A 23929-nucleotide genomic window follows, 5' to 3' on the forward strand; every position below is an offset into this window, starting at 1 on the left:
GAAAATTGGATGGAAGCCGCTGGACAACACCAAGAAATGACAACGCAGTTAGAAGGATTTGGATACCTGGTCCAGACTTTGAGAGCATCAATCAAGCCAAACGTCTATTTCGACGGAAAAAATTCGGTGTCCGTATTTTTAGAAGGTATAGAAAACCACTTTCAGCTCTACCCTGTGCCTGAAAGACAAAAAGTTGCCATCGCCACATCAGCACTAAGAGGACAGGCCGCGCTATGGTGGAAAATATAGGCAAATTTCTTCTAGGTGAATTTGGAAGCCCGACGTATACATTTGAAAATTTCAAAAAATCGTTAGTAAAGGCCTTCCCCATAGTGAAAGATCGCGCACGGCTGGAAGCCGAGCTATATAGTTTCTATCAACGGGATACAGCAGATTTGACGGACTTTATTTTACGAAAAATCAAGCTAACGGATATGCTGTATGGGAAAAAACCCGATGCGGAGATTATTGAAATAATATTACCAAGATTGTTACCCGCTGTCCAAGACTACTTTGAAATTAGAAACCCAAACACATTGCAGGAACTTTTCGAATTGGCGGTGAAGTTTCAAAATCGCAGAATAGCGGAAAAAGCGAGAGGGGAAACATATTCTCAACATACCCGAAGGAAGGAGGAAACCAGAAATGGAAATCGCTCATATGGGGGAAAGAACTATCAAGCTAACGCATCGAAACTCGAAGGTCAAGGCCCAAAAAGAAAATTTGAAAATAAGCATCCGCGTACCCAGAAGACACAGATTGAAAGGAAAGCTTTAAACGACTAGAGGGCCCTGTGAAAGGGAGGGTCCAGACCCCGGAAGTTTTAAAAAAACCCTCAAATAGACATTTAAATACAGTCATCGTAAAAAACTCACAGCTACCAATTATACAAGTCCTGGTTGGCGATGTACCAGTAGAAGCCCTCATCGATACAGGAGCAGAAGGAAATTTCATGAGTGAAAAGTTCTTCAAAAAGAATTTTTATAAGATACGACTATTTAAAACCAGAAATACGGAAATTATAGCGGCGCAAGGAAAAACATGTCACTGCATCGGGAAAGTATCATTAAACGTACAGGTAAAAGAGGAAAATCTCAAAGTATTAATTTTTGTGGTGAAACACCTGCAACACTCTCTTATTTTAGGTATGGACTTTTTAAGGGCCGCGAGGGCCAAATTGAATTTTCAAGATGGTTCCGTGGTGCTGGAGATGGACCAGAGGGTGGTGGAACCTGTGGAGACACCTGAATTGGACCTTAGCCATTTGAATGACCAGGAAAGTAAAGCAATACAGCAAGTGGTGAGTAATTTTTCTCATTTGTTTTCAGAAAAACCAGGAAACTGTCAAATCGTGACTCACAAGATTCAATTAAATGCCGAAAAAACTTGTAGGACTAAACCGTATCGCTATGATAAACAAAAAGACTTAATCATCGTAGAACATATTCAGGAGATGTTAAAGAATAAAATAATAACGCCCATAAATAGTGAGTACGCGAGTCCAGTCGTACTATGTAGGAAAAAGAACGAGTTTCCTCCTTCGGATAAAAGGGCTTGGAGATTTGCTATCGATTACAGAAAACTAAATAGCATTACTAAATTTCCAGTTTACCCTTTGCCGGTTATAGACGAGATATTTAGACAGATTAAATCGACAAGATATATGTCTACTTTGGACTTAACGTCTGGCTACTATCAAATAGCTATGAGACCCGAAGATATACACAAAACCGCGTTTATAACAAAATCGGGCACTTATGCATTTTTACGCATGCCCTTTGGGTTGTGTGGGGCCCCATCAACTTTCCAGAGAGCTATGGACATTGTTCTAAAGCCTGTCCTAGGAAAATCAACTTTAATTTATCTAGATGATATAATTATAACGAGTAGTACGTTGGAACAACACATTAATGACCTCGAACAAGTTTTTAAATTATTAAAAGAGGCCGGTCTTACAATTAACGCCTCAAAATGCAAGTTCGCAACTAAAGAACTTAAATATCTCGGTTATAAAATTTCGCAAAAGGGTATAGAAACGCAAGATTCAAAAATAAAAGCTATTAAGAATTTCCCACCGCCCAACACCGCCAAGAAACTTTCGTCTTTCCTTGGATTATGTTCTTACTATCGATCTTTCATAAAAGATTTCGCTAATATTGTTGAACCACTCTTAGTAATCAAAAGAAAAAAGAGTAAATTTACGTGGACAGCGGAAGCTAACACAGCTTTTGAAAGATTAAAAGAAGCGCTTATTAATGCCCCTGTTTTAAAATTCCCTGAGGGGGACGAAAACCTGGAAATTGCGGCAGATGCGTCAGACTATGCGGTGGGTGCGATTCTTATGCAAAATAACCATCCGCTGGCATTTTTTAGTAAAACATTGAATCAGACACAAAGGAATTATACAGCTACAGAAAGAGAAACATTAGCCGTATTAATGGCTGTACACAAATTTCGAGTTTATTTCGGCAAATCGCCAGTAACAGTCTTTTCGGATCATGCGGCTGTTGGTAGAATTTACTCGGGAAAAAACCTAACGCCCAGGTTAATAAGATGGGCTTTAAAACTCCAAGAATATAATATCACAATAAAATATAAACCGGGTAAGGAAAACAATGTAGCTGACGCACTTTCTCGTATAAAACTGGACGACGAAGGAAATGAACTTAAATGCGCTGTGTTGATTTCAAAAATTTTAGATTCTAGAGATACGGTTATTTCTGAACTGAAAGCTGATCCTGAATTTGGAAATATCTATGCTTATTTGAAAGACCCCGAAAGCTTTGAGCACACAGACATCGATGCGATAAGAAATAGAGCAAAAAACTATGAAATAATAGATAATTTATTATTCTATACGAAAACAACAAACGAAAATCTTGAGTATAAGCCAGTCATCCCAGCCTCGCTTCGATTAAGCATTTTGAGGGAGTTGCACGAAAAAAAAAAACAGCGGGCCACCTCGGGGTCAGAAAGACTATAAAAAGGGTACGCGAGGCGGTATATTTCCCGCAATTATACAAAATAGTAACGGCGTATGTCAGGTCCTGCAATCAATGTCAGTTAATAAATGATATTAATTACAGCCCGGCCGGGTACTTAAATAGCATTCGCGCTACATTTCCGAATGAAATTTTAGGAATAGATCTCCTTGGTCCCTTCCCCCAGAGCGAGTTAAATAAAAATCGTTTTCTTTTAGTAATAGTAGATCATTTTTCAAAATGGATAGAAATTGTTCCTCTTAAACGCGCGTCAGCCAAAACAGTCGCAGATGCATTCTTACACAGATACATTTTAAAATACGGTGCACCGATAAAAGTCATTAGCGATAACGGTAAACAATTCGTTAGCCAAATATTTGAAAACATATGCAATGGACTTGGCATACGCCATATCAAAATGGTTCCGTATAGACCACAGGCTAACATAGCAGAAAGAGTTAATAAAAACATAGTAAAAATAATTCGCAGTTACGTGAGCACACATCACAAGCGCTGGGATGGCTACATAAATGAATTAGCTTATGCTTTAAGAACGGCAGATCATGATACTACGGGAAAAACTCCAGCAGAATTATTTTTAGGCAGAAAGTTAATTACGCCTTTAGATAAATTATTCTTTGTGCAACAAAGAGAGCAGGAGTTTAAACAACAAGATGTGCAAAAGTTGATTGATCAGGCGCTTAAAACCTCGGATACGGCAAGAAATAGACAAAAGTTATATTATGATAGAAAACGCCGTGAAGCAGATTTTAAAGTTGGGGATAAAGTATTGAAGCGGAAATTTTCTTTATCAAGTGCCCCAGACAAGTTTATGGCAAAGCTAGCTCCAAAGTTTGAAGGCCCCTATGTAATTCAGGAAATCAAAGGGGTAGTATTATATCTTAAGAATGACAGAGGGGAAATCTGTAAAGCAAGTCCCGACCAGGTGAAAAAATACTATAATCCAAATGATTTTGAAATCCTTAAAAGTTTCTTGCAGGACTCAAGTCTAAACGAAATAGAAGGGCCAGAGACTGCAACAACTATTCCACCACCCAAGAAACAGAGAACTGAAGAGAGACCTAGCAGTTCTACAACCCGGACGTCGGTATCAAAAAGAAAAAATGATTTTCAAACTCCGGCGTTTAAGAAAAACAAAAATACAGATGAACCGGGTAAAGAAACCGTGGTAAAGACGAAAACACCACCTACAAAGGATGGCAGGAGAAATTACACATCAAGGAGAACGCGCACACGGCCACAGAGTCAGGTGCCAGCAAGTCCGCCGTTCCGGAAACTGAAACGTCAGCAGGAGGCACAAAAATACGAGGAACAGAAGAAATTCAAGGACTCCAGACCGGAGGACGTCAAGACCAGCCGTCCCAGGCAGAAACGCAAAGGCCAACAACCAGACGATTACTCCGTCAAGAGGCCAGCATGTAGAGGACGCAAAAGAAAGAGCAACGTGGACGACTCTCGGAGATCAATAAGGAGAAGATTGACATCCATGAAACCTCTAACTTGGGATCAATTTTGCCAAAAACGGATGAAGGAGTTTCAAGCATCGAAAACTCAAAGATAAGTTAAAACCTTCTATAAAATTTTTTTTTTCTCTTTTGTTCCGAAATGTTATGCATAAGTACGAAGTTCTATGTTTTGACGAAAGTCAATATGTCTCGGTTGAGACTTAGTTTTGTTTTACTTTATTTAGCTAAGGCAAAAGTATTATTTTCTTTAAGTGTAAAAGCTAAAAACAAGCATTTTCTGTTGGTCGAAAGACTAATTCTGTTATGTTAAAGCCAAAATTTGGCCGAAGATAAAAATAACTTCGTATTCTTGTATTAATAAGAATTTTAGTTTCAGTGCCGCCAGCTTGGCGAAGAATGAGTAAAGTAAAAATTTATTTTCTCTTACTCATTTTATGGTAAATTGTAAAAAGCATATGTATAAAATTTTGTAAATGTATGTAAATACTTGAAGGCTATGTAAAAGTAGAATTTAGTCTAGAAGCATAAAATTGTAGATGCTAAAAGTGAATTAAGTAGTAAATTGTAGATAAAGTCATGCTTTAGAGCGAAAGCCTGCATGTTTAAAGATGCATGAGGGGGAAGTTAGAATGAATGTGTTTTGTAGGGTTCTCCACCTACACTTGAATTTTAAGAATGTTAAAATAGCTCATCGAGTTTTAGAATGTCGAGTAAGGTGTGTCTATTTGGTCGTTGAATTCTAACAAATCATGGTGGTTAGGCGAAGTGTTGTAAGACTAAAACACGAATATTCCCGTTTGACACCACACACGGTGGAGAGCCAGGGTAAAGTTAAATTAATGCTTGAAAAATTGAATGAATGTGAAGTAAGCAATAACTAAGAAAAACGAATCGTTAAAAACAAAAATTTATTGTGTCAAGAAAGTGTAAATTATAATGTATGTAGAAAGATACTGATACTTATTCCTTCCAGATGCTGGAAGGAAAGACCAAGATTGATTGATGAAGTCCAGGAAAAGTTGCTGTAAGAAGAAAGCTTTGTAACGAGTAACAGAATTTTAATATATAATTGTTACATAAGATTTTTTTTGTGTAAACGAGGTTCTCGCCAGTTAGTTCAGAATTAGATAAACTTACAACAGGTCGTTTGTAGGACCTGCTTCCAAGTTTTCCAAATTCTGGCAGCGGCAAATGTAGGGTTTATATTTATTTTAACTAACATTTATTTTAAGTTTAAACTATCTTTCCTGTCAAGCCTTACTTTCGCCTGGAACTGCCAATGCCAGAATATGTAAATTTGAGTAGAACGCGCAAGGATTCAAATTATCAGCGGAAGTATTCTGATTTAAATAGAAGGAAACAAGTTCGGTGTGAGAGATTCTCTTACTTAGCGAGCGCGGAGGTAGTTAGCGAGAATTTAAGAACCCCGCGTTGCGGCCTATGTGCTTGGCGGGAAGTAGTGGTCATCGTTCCAGTGAGCTTCAAGTCTGCTGAATTAGCAGCGGTATTGTAAAACGCGGTGAGTTAGTTATTTTTGAGAGCCTCGTAGTTAGAATCTTGTCTTTATTTTCTTTTCAGGTTATTATTTTTATTTGACTGCCAAGTTGGCACCGTCTGTAAGCGTCAAGAGAACGCAATTGTAATTTATTACGTTGAATAAAAAGGGACTTAAACCCTTCACAAGCTTCTATCTTTTATACAAGTTTTCACAGTCACCTCTTGGTCGCGTGCAAGTTGGAGGCGCGCAACGTTATAATAATTAAATTTGATTGGCAAAAATATATTTATCCTTGTAATTCGATAATCGAGTGCAAAAACAGAAAACTTCGGTGAAAAAAACGTTATCCCACGTGAAAGAGATTTGCCACTTAAAATACTGTTTTAAACTATATTTGTGATTTTTAAAAATATTTATTTACTTATTTATCTGCACCCTTTATCTGTTCCATGATGGGGAAAAAATGTGTCCGCTCTGACCACGATGAGTTTCGCAGTGTCCGCTGTAACCACTGTCCGCTCTGGCCACGTAACCAATAGGCAACAAATGTTAAATTTCTGCAAGTCGTCCCTACTCCTCCGGATGTAATCAAGGTGACAGCCGGCAACGCCTCAGACGAGAGAGAAAACCCGTTTGGGTTAGTGTATTTCTTATAAGGTCCATGAGCCAGATTTGGTGACGTAGCATCGATTGGTTGCTTGGCAACGCTGCTTGGCTTAAACCACTTATGCCCTTTATACCGTTGGTCTGAATTCAGCTTAAAGTAAGAATTAGAATGATGGCCTTATGGACACCAATTGGGGATACAGAGAATATATGAAGAATAATATAATACAACAATATAATACCACAACATTGAATAAAATAATACAATTAATTTATATCCAATATTTACAAAATAAATATTTTCAAAATACACTTACAATTAAAACATATATTTTTTCCTACACAGCTTTTTATTTTATACAACATTTTAAATATTTGAAACAAAACTAAATACGAATTTAGTTAATAAGTTTATTTCTTATTAAACATTTTGTCACTTGAAGTTTCTTGACAAGCGAACTTCTTCAAAACCAGTCCGTAACTTTCAAGATACTCTTTGGTTGCAAAAGACAAATTTGGAGATGACAAGCCATACATAGTAATAGTTGATGATTCAAAATACAAATCTTTGCCTTCCTGACTCTCTGATTTACTACTGTAAGCTTTCTGTTTCTTTTGAGATGATTTTACAGCATGTGAAGTTGAGGTACCAGAAGTAGATGGAAGCTTCCACACATGAGAATTTTTACTCCTTTTAAAAAGTGGGAAAAAATATTATAATATATAAATATTCTTTTAAAATAATTAGCACTTGAAAGAAGCGATATTAAACAGAAAAAATTTTATGAAGTAAAAATATTTAAAAAAAAATTGACTAGAGGTTGTCTGTTCCAAACGGCCACTGGGGTTAAATGCATAAACTCACTGTTCCTTTTATGACTTGGAACATATATATATATATATATATATATATATATATATATATATATATATTAAAAAAAAGTAAGTTTCAAAATGTAAATAACACTTATTTATATTTGTATAAGATTTCTTTTAGTTACTATTTTATGCAATATAGAACGATGATATGAGGAATAACAAGCATAACCGTATTTCATATAAATGTAGATCTATAGAGTTGCCAAGTGTACTTGATTAATTCGAAAGTACCATGTTCAGAATAAAGTGTTGTTTTCGGAATTAGAATGGGTTTCCAAAATTAAAATCTCCCATCAAAATAAACAGTACGTATGTGACTATATCGAACATTTCATCAATCAGCAAACTTGATTCATAAGACCACTAAAGAGACAAAATTTTAAATCAGCTGAATTAACTGATGGATGAATGTATACAGATGCCAATATAAAATACCTCCATGAATTGTAATACAGTCAAAAGTCGTTAATCCGGACCTCAAAACTACAAACTTTCTGCGCATATGCGTTTACGCATGCGCCTAATACGTTTACGCATGCGCGTTTAATGTATAACGGACGGTATAAGCTAAGCTAAAATTATCTATTTCAGTTAATGTTGCATATTGCGTTGTTCCTTAATCTTCGAATTGGATCCGGCTTATTATTTTTTGCAGACTGTTACAGCAATTTTATAAAAGTAAGTTGGAACTTTCGATTATGTCAAATAGAACTTCCGATGCTGGATCTACAAAGGGAAAGCATGTTTCGATGTTCATCAAACAAAAAGTGGAATTGCTGCAAAAATGGATAAAGGCTCCTTTGTTTCTCTAACCATTCCGAAATCTGTTTATCAATTTCACCCTGCTCTGCGCGGGGTGGGGAACGTCGCGGTGCGCAATGAACTGGAAGTTGATCTGTCAGCACTATCCTTATTTTCAGGGCAGATGTTTTTATTTTATTCGGTTTAAAATTCCTTACTAAATATAGTATTTCATCTCGATGTACTCCATCTTTGATTTAAATCAAATTCCTCGTCATTATAAACATTATAAATATCACGAATACAAATCAAATAATTTTCTGGTTGCAATTTTCTAATTTCGACTACGCGTAATGTACGCTTTACACATGCGCGCGTTGAAAGAAATGTTTAATAAAGTAAACAAATAAATATTAAGCTTTTTTTGGGTAAATTTTGATACCCTTTAGATCATAATTGCTCTTTATTTCATAAATTACGGTTTCATATTTTTAATTTTATAATTTCTGCATGCCATCTTACCAGATTTAAACTGATGATCTATAATCCGGAAAAATCGATAATCCGGAATCGGCGAAGTCCCGACGAGTCCGTATTAAAGACTTTTGACTGTATTGACTATACATATATCACAGACACCTGTTTCTTTAATTGTTTAAAACTGAACTGGATTACTATTGGCAATGCTTTTTAGATTTCTGTAGGCCACGCCACTGTCTTTTGCTTGTCTGTCTTCAGAATGACTTTTCTATGTAGTATTCTAAACCCTCCGCCTGACTTCATTCCACAGCATCATTTGCTCTCATTCTTTACTACACCACTCAGATGAACTGATTTGTGTATCAAGCATTTCTTTATGTTAACGTTAAATGCTTGATCCTCATACATGTTCCTTGGCAAAGATTTTACAATTGCATTAACATCAACTGCATACTGATTACTTGCCCAACTATACCCTTTTGCTCACAATCAAAGAATTTGTATGAAAGGCAAATGAGGCAATATCAGGCTTTCACTTATTGAGTTAAGCTATGAAAAACTTGGACGATCCAGATATGTGAACCCCGACTCCGATAAAGCTGTTATTTTATTGATGTACAACGATCGCTTGCAAGAACCACAAAATCTAAACCCTCATACATTTTTAGCTGGAAATTCCTTGTGTAACACAGCTATGAATTTATCATTCTTACTCACTGCAGTTGAATCTTTCATAAACTATAACCTACTGCAAATACTATATCCGAACTTATTGCAGTAAAAAGGTTTTGTTAAATATTTTGTATATTGTTCATATAAATACTTCCATTGTTGTTTACAAAAATATTCTCCTGCGTGATCAATCTGAGGCATGCCTAAATCTGGTGGTAATATACTGGATGAATTTAAAGTTGACTCTCCTTCATTTTTTCTTTTCATTGTAGTGTTTTGCTTATTTCTTTGTGCAACTTATTATTTGCTCGCTCTTTCTTTTTTTCTTCACTTATTTAAACAGCTGCTTGTTCTCTTCTCAATTTCAACAAAAATATTTCGTTAGCTTTTTTAAAAATTTGTTAATTTCAGTGGGAACAAAATTCAAAAATTGCATAACCATTCATGACTACAAAAAACAAGCACCTGAGCCAGCCACCAATTTAGAGATGGACAATCCACTATGAAGCCCATTCCCTTCACTGAATGAAAAATCGGTGCTCCCGTGAAAATGGAATGGCAGTTCTTTAACAGTTAAACCGAGAGCTGTTGTTGGGAAGCATGCCGAAAAAATTTATTCCTCTTAATGTAAACACAAGCATTCTTTCCTTTATTATTTACTATAACATCTCTGAACTATTTTTTATGCGTGTAATGTATGTGTATATGTGTGCTTTTAATTTGCTTTCGTTCCACCTAGTATTAAAAAAACAAAACATTAGATGTGTTTAAAGTACGTAGATTATTGAAACTAGTTCATTGTATTCCCAGCTGTCAACATTTGGGCACTCCTTCTTTAGTCGCAGATCTGGGTTCTTCGGAGTCGTGATTATTAACTCTTTTCATCGTTCTTACCCTAGCCATGAATCTAATTCCTATCACTGAAGTTGAATCATTCATTATTCGCTTTTTTCATTACTCCTGCTGCTCTAGCTGCAAATCTGGCTCCTGCGAAGTCTTGACTATTTGCTCTTTTCGATTCCTCGGAGCTGTTCCTCTGAGTTTCATTTCAGTTCTTTGAATATTGTGCCATAGTATAGCTATGTATATTAGGTATTCCCTTTTTTTAAACAATATTACTGCAATATTTATGTAAAATAATAAATTATGTTTTTATTTATTTACCTATTTTACTACGTCTTGTAATAAAGAGCTGTAAATGTCTCTTTAATCTTCTTTAGAATTAGTATATACAGTACAAAGTCCGTAAACCGGACTCGTCGGGACTTCAGCGATTCCGGATTATAGATCATCAATTTAAATCTGGCAAGATGGCATGCAAAAATTATACAATTACAAATATGAAACCGTAATTCATGAAATAAAAAGCAATTATGATCTAAAGGGTAATATATCGGCCCCCCGATCGACGCAGTCGATGACCATGGAGGGACCCCTCCAACCAACAAACGAGGGAGCCAGCCGTGTTCAACTTCAATCTTATAAATACATTTATAATAATCAAATATCAGTTCTTTAATTTTTAATTTAATTTAATTCTCAGCACCGAGAAACCAGGCCCTGGCCCCGAGTAACAAAAGAGTTAGTAAAACGAAACGTAACAAAATAATAATATACAAGGTGTAAATGGTTGCCAGCTTTATTAATTCTTTTATCTCTTTCTAAAACTCATACACACCAAACTAACTAAATAAAATAATAAGTTTTTACACCATAGTTAGTATAAAATCAAGATATCACAACCATGGACCTTATAAGAGATAGACCAACCCAGTGGGCGGGGCGCGCGTCACCGACATGTCGGCAAGAGAGAGTAGAGACGGTCTGGTTTACTTTAACACTGAAACCTATGGCGTTCGTATCACATAACTGTTTTTAATTATTAAATGTTACACGTTGCATAGTGATGAGATTATGAAAGCCACAGTTTTTTCCAATTAGGATTTAATACATCTTATTAAAGCATTTTTTACTACCATTCGCGCATTTTCTCACGCGTAATACCTGTATAAATATCTTTACTTTGTTAAAAACTCTAGGCACAAAATTTATGAACTTAATTTTGCCTACAAATAACGTGAAATCAAATAAGATTGATAGTACGCGATGCTTTCAAATAAATAAGGTAAAATTAAACAAGATCTGATAACTTTTTTTTTTTTTAATTTAATGACCATTTTCAAGCAGTGATTTTCAAAAATATAATAACATTACAAAACAATCATTTATTTGATTATATCATCATTAACTTAATAACATTAAAAGTGGACTATTTATTTTAGTAATTTATAAAATTCGGAGCATAAAATTTTCTGAGTGTAATGAGAAAAAAAAAAAAAAAAAAAAAAAAAAAAAGAAACAAACAATAAAATCTAGACGCCCTCAGATTATATATTACTCCCAAAAGGAATATTTTTTTTAACGTTTTGTGTGTTACCTATATTTATTGAATATCATGTTCTTCGCCCGTAAACCACATACGTTTGAAAACAGCATATCTTTAGAATTTCCGCACTGGAGATGAAAATGTTATTTTCGGTTCAGTGAACTCGTTGAGTTTGTTAATCAAAAATTCGTTAAAGTTTTATGAAATAGATTAAAAAAAATTCGAAATTCAGCCGTCCAAATGCCCATGTTCGGGTAGAGGATTACATTATTCAAAATTTGATGGCTCTAGACACTGTAGTCGTTTTTGTCACAGTGCGAAAAACATCCATGTATTCATGCAGATTCTTCATTAGTTAATTTCTTTAAATATAATACAGGGCGATAATATTTGGTAACAACAATTTGCAATGAGGCACGGAAATTTATAGCGCAAAATGCCACCTCGAAACTAACAGCCTTTCTAGGCTACCGGCCCTTTGAGCTAATAAATTAAATTAACAGTAAATAAAAAAAAAAATCTTATGCAGAACTAAAAATAAATTTAAAAAATAATCACTATAAAATACAAGAAAAATTAACTAACGGTTAAATACAAATTTAATATTAGAATTAAATGTATAAAAATTATTAAGGAGTAACAAGTGTTTATCACTATGTATAATGAAATATAATTGAAATACAGTTACTTTATAGAAATTATGCTATAATATTCACCTATAATTTAAAAAAAGCAGCACAATTTTAAACAAAACTTTCAGAAATTCGTTTTTAAATATTTTAGTAATTTTTACTTAGTTACACCAATAAAAAGCATAAAAATTCCGAGAGAAAATTGCTTGTTTGAAATTTTCTATTAGTTCAGATTTTAAATATTATTTTCTAAAAAGAAGTAGTTACAAATTTCCTTACAGCACAGGAAAAGCTAAAAAAATATCCAGCTCTGAAAGCATGCAATAGCTTTATAATTATTTGGAATGTTAATTATGCTGGATAAATGTGCTAAATTTTTAAAAATCGATCTCAATTTCAAAAATAAAAATATGGAGAAATTCTAATTTGTGAAATGAGGCCCTACAACCAGCTTTTTCTTGACAATTATACACAGCGCAATAGGCAACCACTGTTAAATTTCTGCAAGTCGTCCCTACTCCTTCGGATGTGATCAAGGTGACAGTCGGGAACGCCTCAGACGAGGGAGAAAACCCATTTGGGTTAATCTATTTCTTATAAGGTACATACATGGTTTGCCGTTTATGACGTCAGGCTGAAAAGATCATGGACCTTATCTAACCCAGTGGGCGGGGCGCACGTCACCGACATGTCGGCAAGAAAGAGTTAGGGACGATCTGGTTAACTTTAAAACTGAAACCTATGGCGTTTGTATCACATAACTCTTTTTAATTATTTAATGTGATACGTTGTATAGTGATGAGACTATGAAAGCCGCAGTTTTTTCCAAATAGGATTTAATATATCTCATTAAAGCACATTTTACTGCATTTCGCGCATTTTTTTCACGCGTAATTCTTGTACAAACATCTTTACTTTGGTAAAACGGTAAAACCTCTAAGCACAAAATTTATGAACTTAATTTCGCGTAAAAATAAAGCAAAATTAAATCAGATTGATAGTAAATGATGCTTCGAAATAAATAAGGTAAAATTAAACAAGATCTGATAATTTTTTTAATATTTAATGAACATTTTCAGGCAGTGATTTTCAAAACTATAACAACATTACAAAACGATTATTTATTTGATTATATGATCATTAAATTATTAACATTAAAGTGGATTATTTATTTTAGTAATTAATAAAATTTGCAGCATAAAATTTTCTGAGTGTAATGAAGGGAAAAAAAAGGTAAAATAAAATCTAGAAGCACTCAGATTTTATATTACGCCCAAAAGAAACCTTTTTTTAAAGTTTTGTGTGTTACCTATATTTATTGAATATGATATCTTCGCTCGTAAACCACATACATTTGAAAACAGCATATCTTTAGAATTTCCGCACTGGAGATAAATTTCCGTACAGTGTCACAGTGCAAGAAACATACATGTATTCAGCATACATGTATACATGTATGCAGATTCTTCATTATTTAATTTCTTTACATATAATATAGGGCGATAATATTTGGTAACAACAATTTGCAAGGAGATACGGACATTTATAGTAAAACAGCGCAAAATATCGCTTCGAAACTAACAGCCTTTCTAGGCTACCGCCCCTTTGGGCTAATAAATTAAATTAACAGTAAAGAAAAAAAATCTTATGCAGAACTAAAAATAAATTAAAAAAAAATAATCACTATAAAATGCAAGCAAAATTAATTATTACGGTTAAATACAATTTTAATATTAGAATTAAATGTATAAAAATTAAGGAGTCAAAAGTGTTTATCACTATGATGTATTATGAAATATAATTGAAATAAAACTCCTTTATAGAAATTGTGCTATAATACTCATCTATGATTTTAAAAAAGCAGCACAATTCAGACTTTTAAACAAAACTTTCAAAAATTCGTTTTTAAATATTTTAGTATTTTTTTACTTATATAAACCAATAAAAAGCATAAAAATTGCAAGAGAAAATTGCTTGTTTGAAATTTTCTATTAGTTCAGATTTAAAATATTATTTTTTAAAATAAGTAGTTGTTAATTCCCTTACACCATAGGAAAAGCTAAAAAAATATCCAGATCTGAAAGCATGCAATAGCCTTATAATTATTTGGAACGTTAATTATGCTTGATAAATATGCTAAATTTTTAAAAAATCAATCTCAATTTAAAAAAAAAAAAAAAAAAAAAAAAAAATTAAAAATCTGAAATGTTTCAGATTTTAAATTACGTCCAAAGGGGCGTTTTTTTAACATTTTGTGTGTTACCTTTCTTTATTAAATATAATGTTCCTCGCACTTAAACCATAAGATCCAGTGCAACAGCAATATCGCAAAATAGTTTTAAAACGAGCATATCTTTAGAATTTCCGATATAGAGACGCACGCGCTGGAGATAAAAATGTTTTTTCTGCACAACGTTGCCATTGCTCGCTTTGAAATCCTTGAATTTGTTAATCAAAAATTCGTCAAAGTTTTAAAAAATTGGAAATCGATCATAAAACAAATTTCAAATTTCAAATTTGGTCTTCCACATGCTCATATTCGTTGGAGGATTACGTTGTTCAAAATTCGATGACTCTATGTACCGTTGTTTTATCACAATACGAGAAATATACATACATTTATGCAGATTTTTCATTATTTAATTTCTTCAAATATAATGCAGGACTCTAACATTTTGTGGCAACAGTTTGAAAAGTGAACCGACATTTATGAGTCCGACGCAAAATGCCAAAACGAAACTAATAGTCCTTCGGGATTCAAATCCCTTTGGACTAAAAATATGTAGAAATTCTAATTTGTGAAATGAGGTGCCACAACCAGCTTTTTCTTGAGAATTATACACGCTGCAATAGGCAACCACTGTTAAATTTCTGCAAGTCGTCCCTACTCTTTCGGATGTGATCAAGGTGACAGCTGGGAACGCATCAGACGAGGGAGAAAACCCATTTGGGTTAGTCTATTTCTTATAAGGTCCATGATCACAACACATAAACATGCACTCACATAAACAATTAGTAACTGCATCTATTTTCCAATTGATTTTAAATTTCCACTATCATTATTATTATCATCTTCTTAACTAACAGTTTATTCCTATCTTCTCTTTATTTATATTTATTATTTTTCTTTTCTTTAGCAAATTCTTTTAGTTTAGCATATTTAATTTTCTCATTCTTTAAATGTGATATATTATATCTGACCGTCACACTCTCGGTAAGGGCACACGTCTCCACGAAGTGTTCTGCGTTTCCCAAAAGATTACAATATTGACAATTTTGGCTGTCCTGGAGATTAACTCTATAAAGATATGCCGGAAATCGGCCATGGCCTGTCAGAAGCTGGTTTAAGTCAATATTATTGTAAATTTCCATCTTTTTCTTTATTTGGATTCTTTTTAAAAGTTGATTATTTCTTTCTGAAATGTTCCAATTTTCTTGCCATTTTAAACAATAGTTTATTTTAGTTAAAATTTTTCTTCTTGAATAATTAATAGGTTTGTAATTACTTCCAACTCCAAGGGCAGCTTCTTTCGCCAGTGTGTCCGCCCTCTCATTACCATAATTGCCCACGTGGGCCTTAATCCAATGTAAATAAATTACATGTTTTGCTTTAAAAACTATATTCTTTGGCTCTGGGAGGGAGAGCGCCATCAGAATAAATATGTATATTGTGCTTATTATTAAAGTTATTAAAGTTTTCCATTATCCATACTAAAGCCTCTTTAATTGCAACAGTTTCTGCCTGATAAACTGAATTCATGTTTTCCATTACAAATTTCTTATTATGAATTTCAAGGCCATAGAAATAAACAACAAATGCAAAACCGACGCCCTACTCATACCCAGAGCCATCAGTAAAAATTTCAATTTCACTACTTTCTAAAGTATTATAATCAAAAGGCACACCAAATTTACATTTAGGATCAATATTTATACATTTATTATATTCAATACAGTTTGCATTTACTTCTATATTATCGTATACAATATTTTCAACAAGTCTATTTCTCAATTAAAATTTCTCAAATTAAAATTTATAATATATTGAGAGAGGGGGCACACCGGCGAGTACGCATAGAACCTCCGTAGAGACTGTGCGAAATGATCTTGTTATTGCAAGCAGCCAGCTTCTCTGGAAAGAATCCAGTTTTATTCTTTAGTATCTCACTAGCTCCCCTGCTCGGAGTCCCCAAGCTCCTATTCTGTAAGTAATTTTTGGAAGGATCACATTAAAATTAATATCGCTCAATATTTCTCCTTTTTGCACTAAAACTTCTGGAGTGAAGGTATTTACATAATAAGTTAATAATCTTTCAATATCTCTTTGTACTTCTTTGAAATGCCTAATAAAATTTAATTTGCAGTCTAAACAGACACCAAAATATTTTATTTCATCTTTGAATTTGATATTTTTATCGTTAAACTTCAATTTTGGGGGGGGGTCTGGTCTGCCTACCCCTCTTTGGGAAAAAGACAGCATTGGTTTTATCTACACTCATGTCCATAAATTAAGGATAATTCGGAGTCACGCGGAAATCGAACTCTAAAATAAACATATCACCTGTAAAATCACTACACACTTTTTCAAGAATCATATGCAAATTTCAGGAAGTAACCAGATGACACCGATAGTACGTCACAATGACGAGAGTGTAAGAGAGTGATATATAAGGAATACAGGCAAAGAAGTAAAATTCTTCGCAGGTGCTTTATAAGCATTTCAGTGTAATAACCGAATAGTTATGACACAAAGGACGCATTTGGATGATTTTTTATGTGGTAGAATTATCGGCCGTCTGGAATGTGGGCGTACCCAGCTGAAAGTATCAGACGAACTTGGAATTGCACAGAGTGTCATCTCCAGGCTTTGGCAACGATTCCAAGATGATGGTAATGTGAGTAGACGTTACAGTACAGGTCGCCCCAGAGTTAGAACGCCGAATGAGGACTGGTATTTGGCAGTTACTGCCAAAAGAAACAGGCGGAGCACAGCCTCAGACCTGTCTCGTCAGCTCTCTTCAGCCACTGGTACGACAATTTCAAGGCAGACCGTGTACAGACGCTTAGGGCAGATTGATCTATATGCTCGTAGACCTGTCAGATGCGTTCCACTTATTGCAACTCACTGTCGCCTGCGGTTAGCATGGAGTAGAGAGAATGCATTATGGACACCGCAACAGTGGGCTTGTGTGATGTTTTCCGACGAGTCAAGGTTTAGCTTGTAGTGTGATTCTCACCGGACTTTCATATGGAGAGCTCCAGGTACCCGTTACCACCAAAAAAACATCATTGAACGACACCGTTACGGTGGTGCAGGAGTGCTCGTTTGGGGTGGAATTATTCTGGGTTCCAGAACTGACCTGCATGTTCAAATTGGAACCATGACAAGCCAAATCTATCGGGACGTCATTCTGGAACAACATGTATGTTTGTTTCGGGGCACCATGGGTGCACAATTTGTGTTTATGGATGACAACCCCCGTCCTCACCGTGCAAACATTGTAAGCGAATGCCTTCATTCGGAGGATATCATCCGTATGGACTGGCCAGCATTCTCACCGGACTTGAATCCAGTAGAGCACGTGTGGGACATGCTTGGCCGACGAGTTGCAGCCCGTCAACCTCCTCCTACATGTCTACCAGAACTTCGGAGAGCATTGCTTTTTGAGTGGTGTAATATCCCCCAAGATCAGATCGATAATTTGATACTCAGCATGCCTAGGCGTTGTATGGACTGTATTGCATCGTCTGGGAGACATACAATGTATTAACAATCATACCAACAATGTAATATTGTTTTTTTTTGTAAATATATATATATATTTTTTTGTAATTTGCTCCAGGGAGAAAAAATCGCTAATTTTTTTAATAATATCAAACATATAGCATCTTTTTTTGCTCTTTACCTTGTTTAATAAATAAGCTTTACAAATAAGTCAAATTTGTTTTGCTTCTAACTCTTCCTTTGCCTGATTTTGCATTATCCTTAATTTATCGACATGAGTGTATATTAAAACAAATTCCTTGTCTTCTGCTCCAATCATTAAAGATCTTATCTTTGAATCTTTCTTTAACCTTCTCCAATGATTGTTCATAAATAATGACCATCAGGTCATCAGCAAAGCAAATTATATCAGTATTATCTATTTCTAAAAGAATTTCATTAATCATAATACTCCAGAACAGGGGAGCACTGCAGGAGCCCTGAGGACATCCTTTTACAATATCATATTGTAACTGTAGATTTCCACCAATTCCTCTAAAAATTATCTTTCGATTAATCAAATAATTTTTAATAAGTCCTATCATATGACCAGATATGCCAGTCTTTTTTAGAATGGTTAATAGATTATTATACTTGATGGAATCAAATGCTCCCCGTATATCAAGCGATTAAAGCAACATGGTAATTTTCTCGTTTCTCTCTTATTATCTTCACTACATTGTGTAAGGCCAGGTCTGTTGATTTTCCCTTAAGCCATATTGTCTCTCACTAATAAAATTCTTTTCTTTCAATACAAAATCAATACGATTAACAATTAACTTATCCAAGAACTTCGCCATGACCTTAAGGAGACATATCGGACGATATTTCGTGCCATCCTTAGGAATCAAGATTAATTCACCTATCTTCCAGCACGTTGGAATCACTGAAAGTCTTAGACATTTGTTATATAAAATTATAAACAATGATGGATATATCTCAAAGAGTTTCTTTACAATTATAGCACCAATACCGTCCGTCCCTGGTGCAGATTTTGATCTAAGTGACTTTACTGCCAAAAATATCTCTTCCTAAGTGAGGTCTTCTTACTCCTTTTCTTCTTCAATATAAAAATCATTTATTTTCCCTCCTTCATTATCATCATTAATTCTTATTAGTGTATCTCTTATAATCCGATCATAATGTTCTTCTATTGATTGACAATCACTATTTGTTTCTCTTTTGATCACGATCTGTTTTCTTCTTTTGCCCGCGGCAATTCTATAACATTTACCGAAATATTCTCTGTTCCTGAAAAAGCTTTCAATTCTATAATTTCTTTTAACTTTCTTAATAAGTTTCTTGTAGGTGGCAAGACTCTTTTTATACTCAATTTTCCTCTTAATTCTTATTTCTTCCGTTATATTCTTAATTTGATAACTCTTCCTTTTAGCTCTTATTATACGTTTTTGTACATCCAAGGACATACACCACCATTCCACTTTCTCTTTCTGATCACTTCTCTTCTTAACCATCAAATCTCTTTTCATAAATCCAATAATCTTATACTCCAGTTCTTCAACCACGTCATTTAATTCTTCATGACTATTTACCAAACTAATCTTATTCTCTATTTCCATCATTTTCACCCTCATTTTTCTTATCATTCTTATTATTCTGTCATTATTTGTGAAAATAATTTTCTCTTTGCCACCAACATTAATATAATCCAGATTTACACAAATATATTTGTGATCGCTAAGGTTTCTAGTTCTAGCACTTTATAATCAATATTAGAAGTATTCATTGTTGAGGAACAAAGTACCAAATCCGTCCATCCTGTCCCCACTGATGAGACAAAAGTAGGACTTAAGTCCTTTATATTCAATAACTTCAACTGATTTTGCATAATATAATCATATGTAGCAATACCTCTACTATCAAGCTCCTTGGAGCCCCAATTAAAATTCTTAGAATTAAAATCGCCTAAAACAATAAAATCATTGTTGTATAAATTTAAAACATTTTGAAGTTGTAAAAGATAAAAATCTAAATCTTCAGCGGGGGAGAAATAGACTGAAACAATCGAAAGTTTTTTCTTTTCATAATAAATCGTGACTGCCACAATACAATCATTGACACTGTCAATCACAAAGTCAATTTTCTGATCTATAATTATAATTGCTGTACGACCATCCACAATATTAACCACTCTCCAGTCATTATTTAAGTGTGCTATTTTATGATTTATGTGATAGGGCTCCTGCAGGTTAATTATATGTACTGGTTCTTGAAAAACAGCATCAACTGCAGACAGCTGGCATGCCGCAGCTGCACAATATCCTCATAACTTTCCAATTAAACAATTCACCACTAAAATCAAATATATACAGTAAAAATAAAATTTTTCAATAAAATCCAATATATACAATTAAAATCAGTATTTACAATTAAAAACCAAATTTTATACAATTTTCAATATATATTTCACACCACTTTAAAATTTCAATAGTTAAAATCAATATATACAATATATAATAAAACTGATAATTAAAAATTATTCCAATTTACTCAATCAACAATAAATCCCACTTACCGGAGGTCACGGCACAAATCTATATTTCTATTATACATACAATATAATTTCAGTAGATATAGATACAGCATATAAAAAGAAATTTAAAATATATATAACATACAAAACAGCACAAAACTGACAAAAACAAACTGTCCCCACCGACACTTAGTTCCTCTATATGTCTAAATGCAACATAATAAAATCCATTTCAAGTTGATATAAGGGACATTCTTTAAACAAAGCATCATGATCTGTCTCGTAATTCGTATTATATTTCCTGTTATACTCTTTGCAGTTAATACAGCATTTTGTTGTACAATCTGTCCTATGATGCTCACCAGAGCATTTACTACAAATTTCAATGCTGTCACAGTCCTTTTTTGTGTGACCATAAGCTAAGCATTTCATGCACCTTTTAGGACTCAAGAACAGTCTAGTAGAGTAGGATTTCCAGTCAACTAACAATCTCCTATCCACGATAATGGAGGCTTGGCACTCACCCGAAATACTCAGAACTCAGTGAGTGACCTCTTTTTCTCTTAAGTGAATTCTGAATAGTGGTTTTGTACACTCTTTGCCACATTTACATTCTTTTTTCAATACTCTAATCAAACATTTATCTGTGATCATATCAGATACATTATAAACTATAATACGAGGTCTAATAAATTTCTTTCTTCTTGGTGTTATTAAGTGGTTCAGTTTTTCATTCTCCTTGACCTCTCTTTCTAACCTCTTATATTCTTCCATGTTCTTTAATTTAACCACCATATCACCGTTTTTTCTACTGCAAGATTTAATAACATTAATTCCTAAATTATTAAGGCTGAGTGTACTTTTCACCTCATCATATACATCAATTCTCTCTTTCGCTGATTTTAAAACAATTTCCTCTTCCTTCTCATTTTCCAACTTTTTCAAAGTCTTTCTTTTGCTTTTTTTATTCTTCACTTCTATCCATCCCTCTTCCTCCATAATCGCATCTTTGATTTCATTCATTCCCTCGATCATATGATCAATTTTCGCTTCCAATTCACAAAATTTCTTGTCTGTAATTTTCTCCAAATGCTTATTTGAAATCCACTCCGTAATATACAGCACTCCGGAACTCAGAGACTCTTTTTTTCTCTGAGATTATCAGCTATTCTATTCATTCTTCTAAGAACCGTTACAATATCACTGTTATTCTCATCTGTGAGAATTTCCGAAATTTCATCAACTTCACCAACTTTGAGACATTATTGTCGGTATATGGGGACAAGATATAAAATAAGTTACATAAATATTAAAATAGTTACGATACAATTAAAATTCGAACTTTAAAATCAGTCTATAGATAATACAAAATAGAAATTACAACAATTTACAAAAGATATATGTAAAGCGTACCTGTCTAAGGGCAGCACCAATAAATGCCCAGTGGGCGCTAGGACACAATAAATACTCTAATTGTTCGCATTTATCACCAGCTTAGTCTTGTCAACCAGATCTAAATCTGGCCGGGTACGCCACCCACTGCTACCCTATAGATTTTCTTTTATTAGAGAATTCAGATCAAATCTAGGATTCAAGGGTCCAAGCATCCGAGACCGTGCTTTCACAGCAACAGAGAGAATATCTGTAGTTGTTTGGCTTAAGGATATATCACAGATCAATGTTGCTGCTGCAATAGGAAGCCGCATTGATCTGTGATGATCTAAAGGGTATCAAAACTTACAAAAAAAAAAAAAAAAAAAAAAGCTTAATATTTATTTGTTTACTTTATTAAACATTTCTTTCTATGTAAGTTGTTAGTTGCTTCGTTTTTTGTGCTAATACTTTCTCTTTAATTTTATAAATAGACATAATTTCTTGTTCAGTTACAAAGTTCCACTGTTTAAGTCCTGTAATTGCTGTGTTGAAAATACCGACTAACTTGTCAATCAAAATTTTTTCATTTTCAATAACCTCTCAGTCACTTTCCTCACTATCAGAAGCGGTATTTTCTGGATCCTTTTTCTTTTTGCTTATGCCATATACAGTTGACTTTCCAATGTCATACTCCTTGCATAATTTTGAGACGGATATGCCTTTATCCACTTTTTGCAGCAATTTAAATTTTTGTTTGATGGACATCGAAACATGCTTTCATTTTGTAGATCCTTTGGCAGCTCCAGAATTGGAAACTTTTTTTTGAAATAATCGAAAGTTCAAGCTTAATTTTTATAAAATTGCTCTAACAGTCTGCAAAAAACAATAAGCCAGATCCAATTAGAAGATTAAGGAACAGCACAATCTGCAGCATTAACTGAAATGCCTTAGAATCAGTAAAGATAATTTTAGCCTAGCTTATATCGTCCATTATACATTAAACATGCATGCGTAAACACATTACGTACACGTAATGCGTTTACGCATACAAAAAATCATACAAAAAAAAAAATTTGTGGCTTTGAAGATCCGGATTATAGATCATTCTGCATAATGGACATTCAGATTATGGACTTTGTACTGTATGCTAATCTTTGGAATACGGTAACAGGTAGTTTGGCGACATTTTGGTAAGGCGATAAAGGTTACTAGCTAGGACTTTAGCAATAATCTGAGAAGTACACAGTTCGAATCACAGATATTTTGTCTCAGAGAAATGAGTGATCATAAGACTTGTAATGTGACATTTTTCGGAAAATTCCGATCATGATTTTAGCTAATAAGCATTTAGAAACAATTTCGCTGCTAAAGTGCAGAATCGCCCACTTATTTGTTTAGCGCTTTTTACAAGAGTAAATTGGATTTTTGTCAATTTTCTTATTGTCTATTTATTTGTCTATTTAAGTGAAAATAGGTCGATGTGTACATGAATAAAGTCAAGAGAGTGCGCAATGCCATTTTTGTGCAATTCTGAGATTTTTTTTTAAGTGAAAATAGGTCGACGTGTGTTGAGAATAATCACATGTACTCCCCGTTTCTGATTTAATGTCATGTATTTTAACCGTAACTGTTTTATACTTTAGCTTAGGTTGATCTGGCAACAGTTGTAGTGTTCTTGGTCATGGTTTGATATGTAGAAACGTGCTGTTCCATGTGCGTGAAATTCTATCATTTAATAAAGCCTCTACTTAATTATCATCGGCCTCTAATTCACCTTTTTTAAAATCTTTACAGCAGAGTGTGGTTCTGATATTGAACACGCTAGAGGCAAAGCAGTTATATTTGTTTTGTGGAACTTTTTGTTTGGAATGGAATCGTGTGTTAAGTGAAATTTGAAATGGCAGCACATGATGAGAACACAAAGTATTGTGTCGA

At 33.9% G+C, this 23929-nt stretch overlaps 1 protein-coding gene across 2 annotated transcripts in view; it reads right to left on the bottom strand.

Moving 5' to 3' along the window:
- Positions 1-6826: 6826 nt before the first annotated feature.
- LOC118198385 (uncharacterized) overlaps positions 6827-23929 on the bottom strand; it is a 148854-nt gene continuing 131751 nt past the window's right edge. For both annotated transcript variants that reach the window (XM_085821826.1, XM_035370047.2), the window contains one exon: positions 6827-7263. In XM_085821826.1, coding sequence (XP_085677952.1) covers positions 6984-7263 — 280 coding nt within the window. In that variant the 3' untranslated portion in view covers positions 6827-6983. The remainder of the gene's footprint in view (positions 7264-23929) is intronic.

This window comes from Stegodyphus dumicola, chromosome 8 (assembly GCF_044657685.1).
Source record: "Stegodyphus dumicola isolate Sdum_Otavi_A_Nest chromosome 8, ASM4465768v1".
NCBI classification, from domain to species: domain Eukaryota; kingdom Metazoa; phylum Arthropoda; class Arachnida; order Araneae; family Eresidae; genus Stegodyphus; species Stegodyphus dumicola.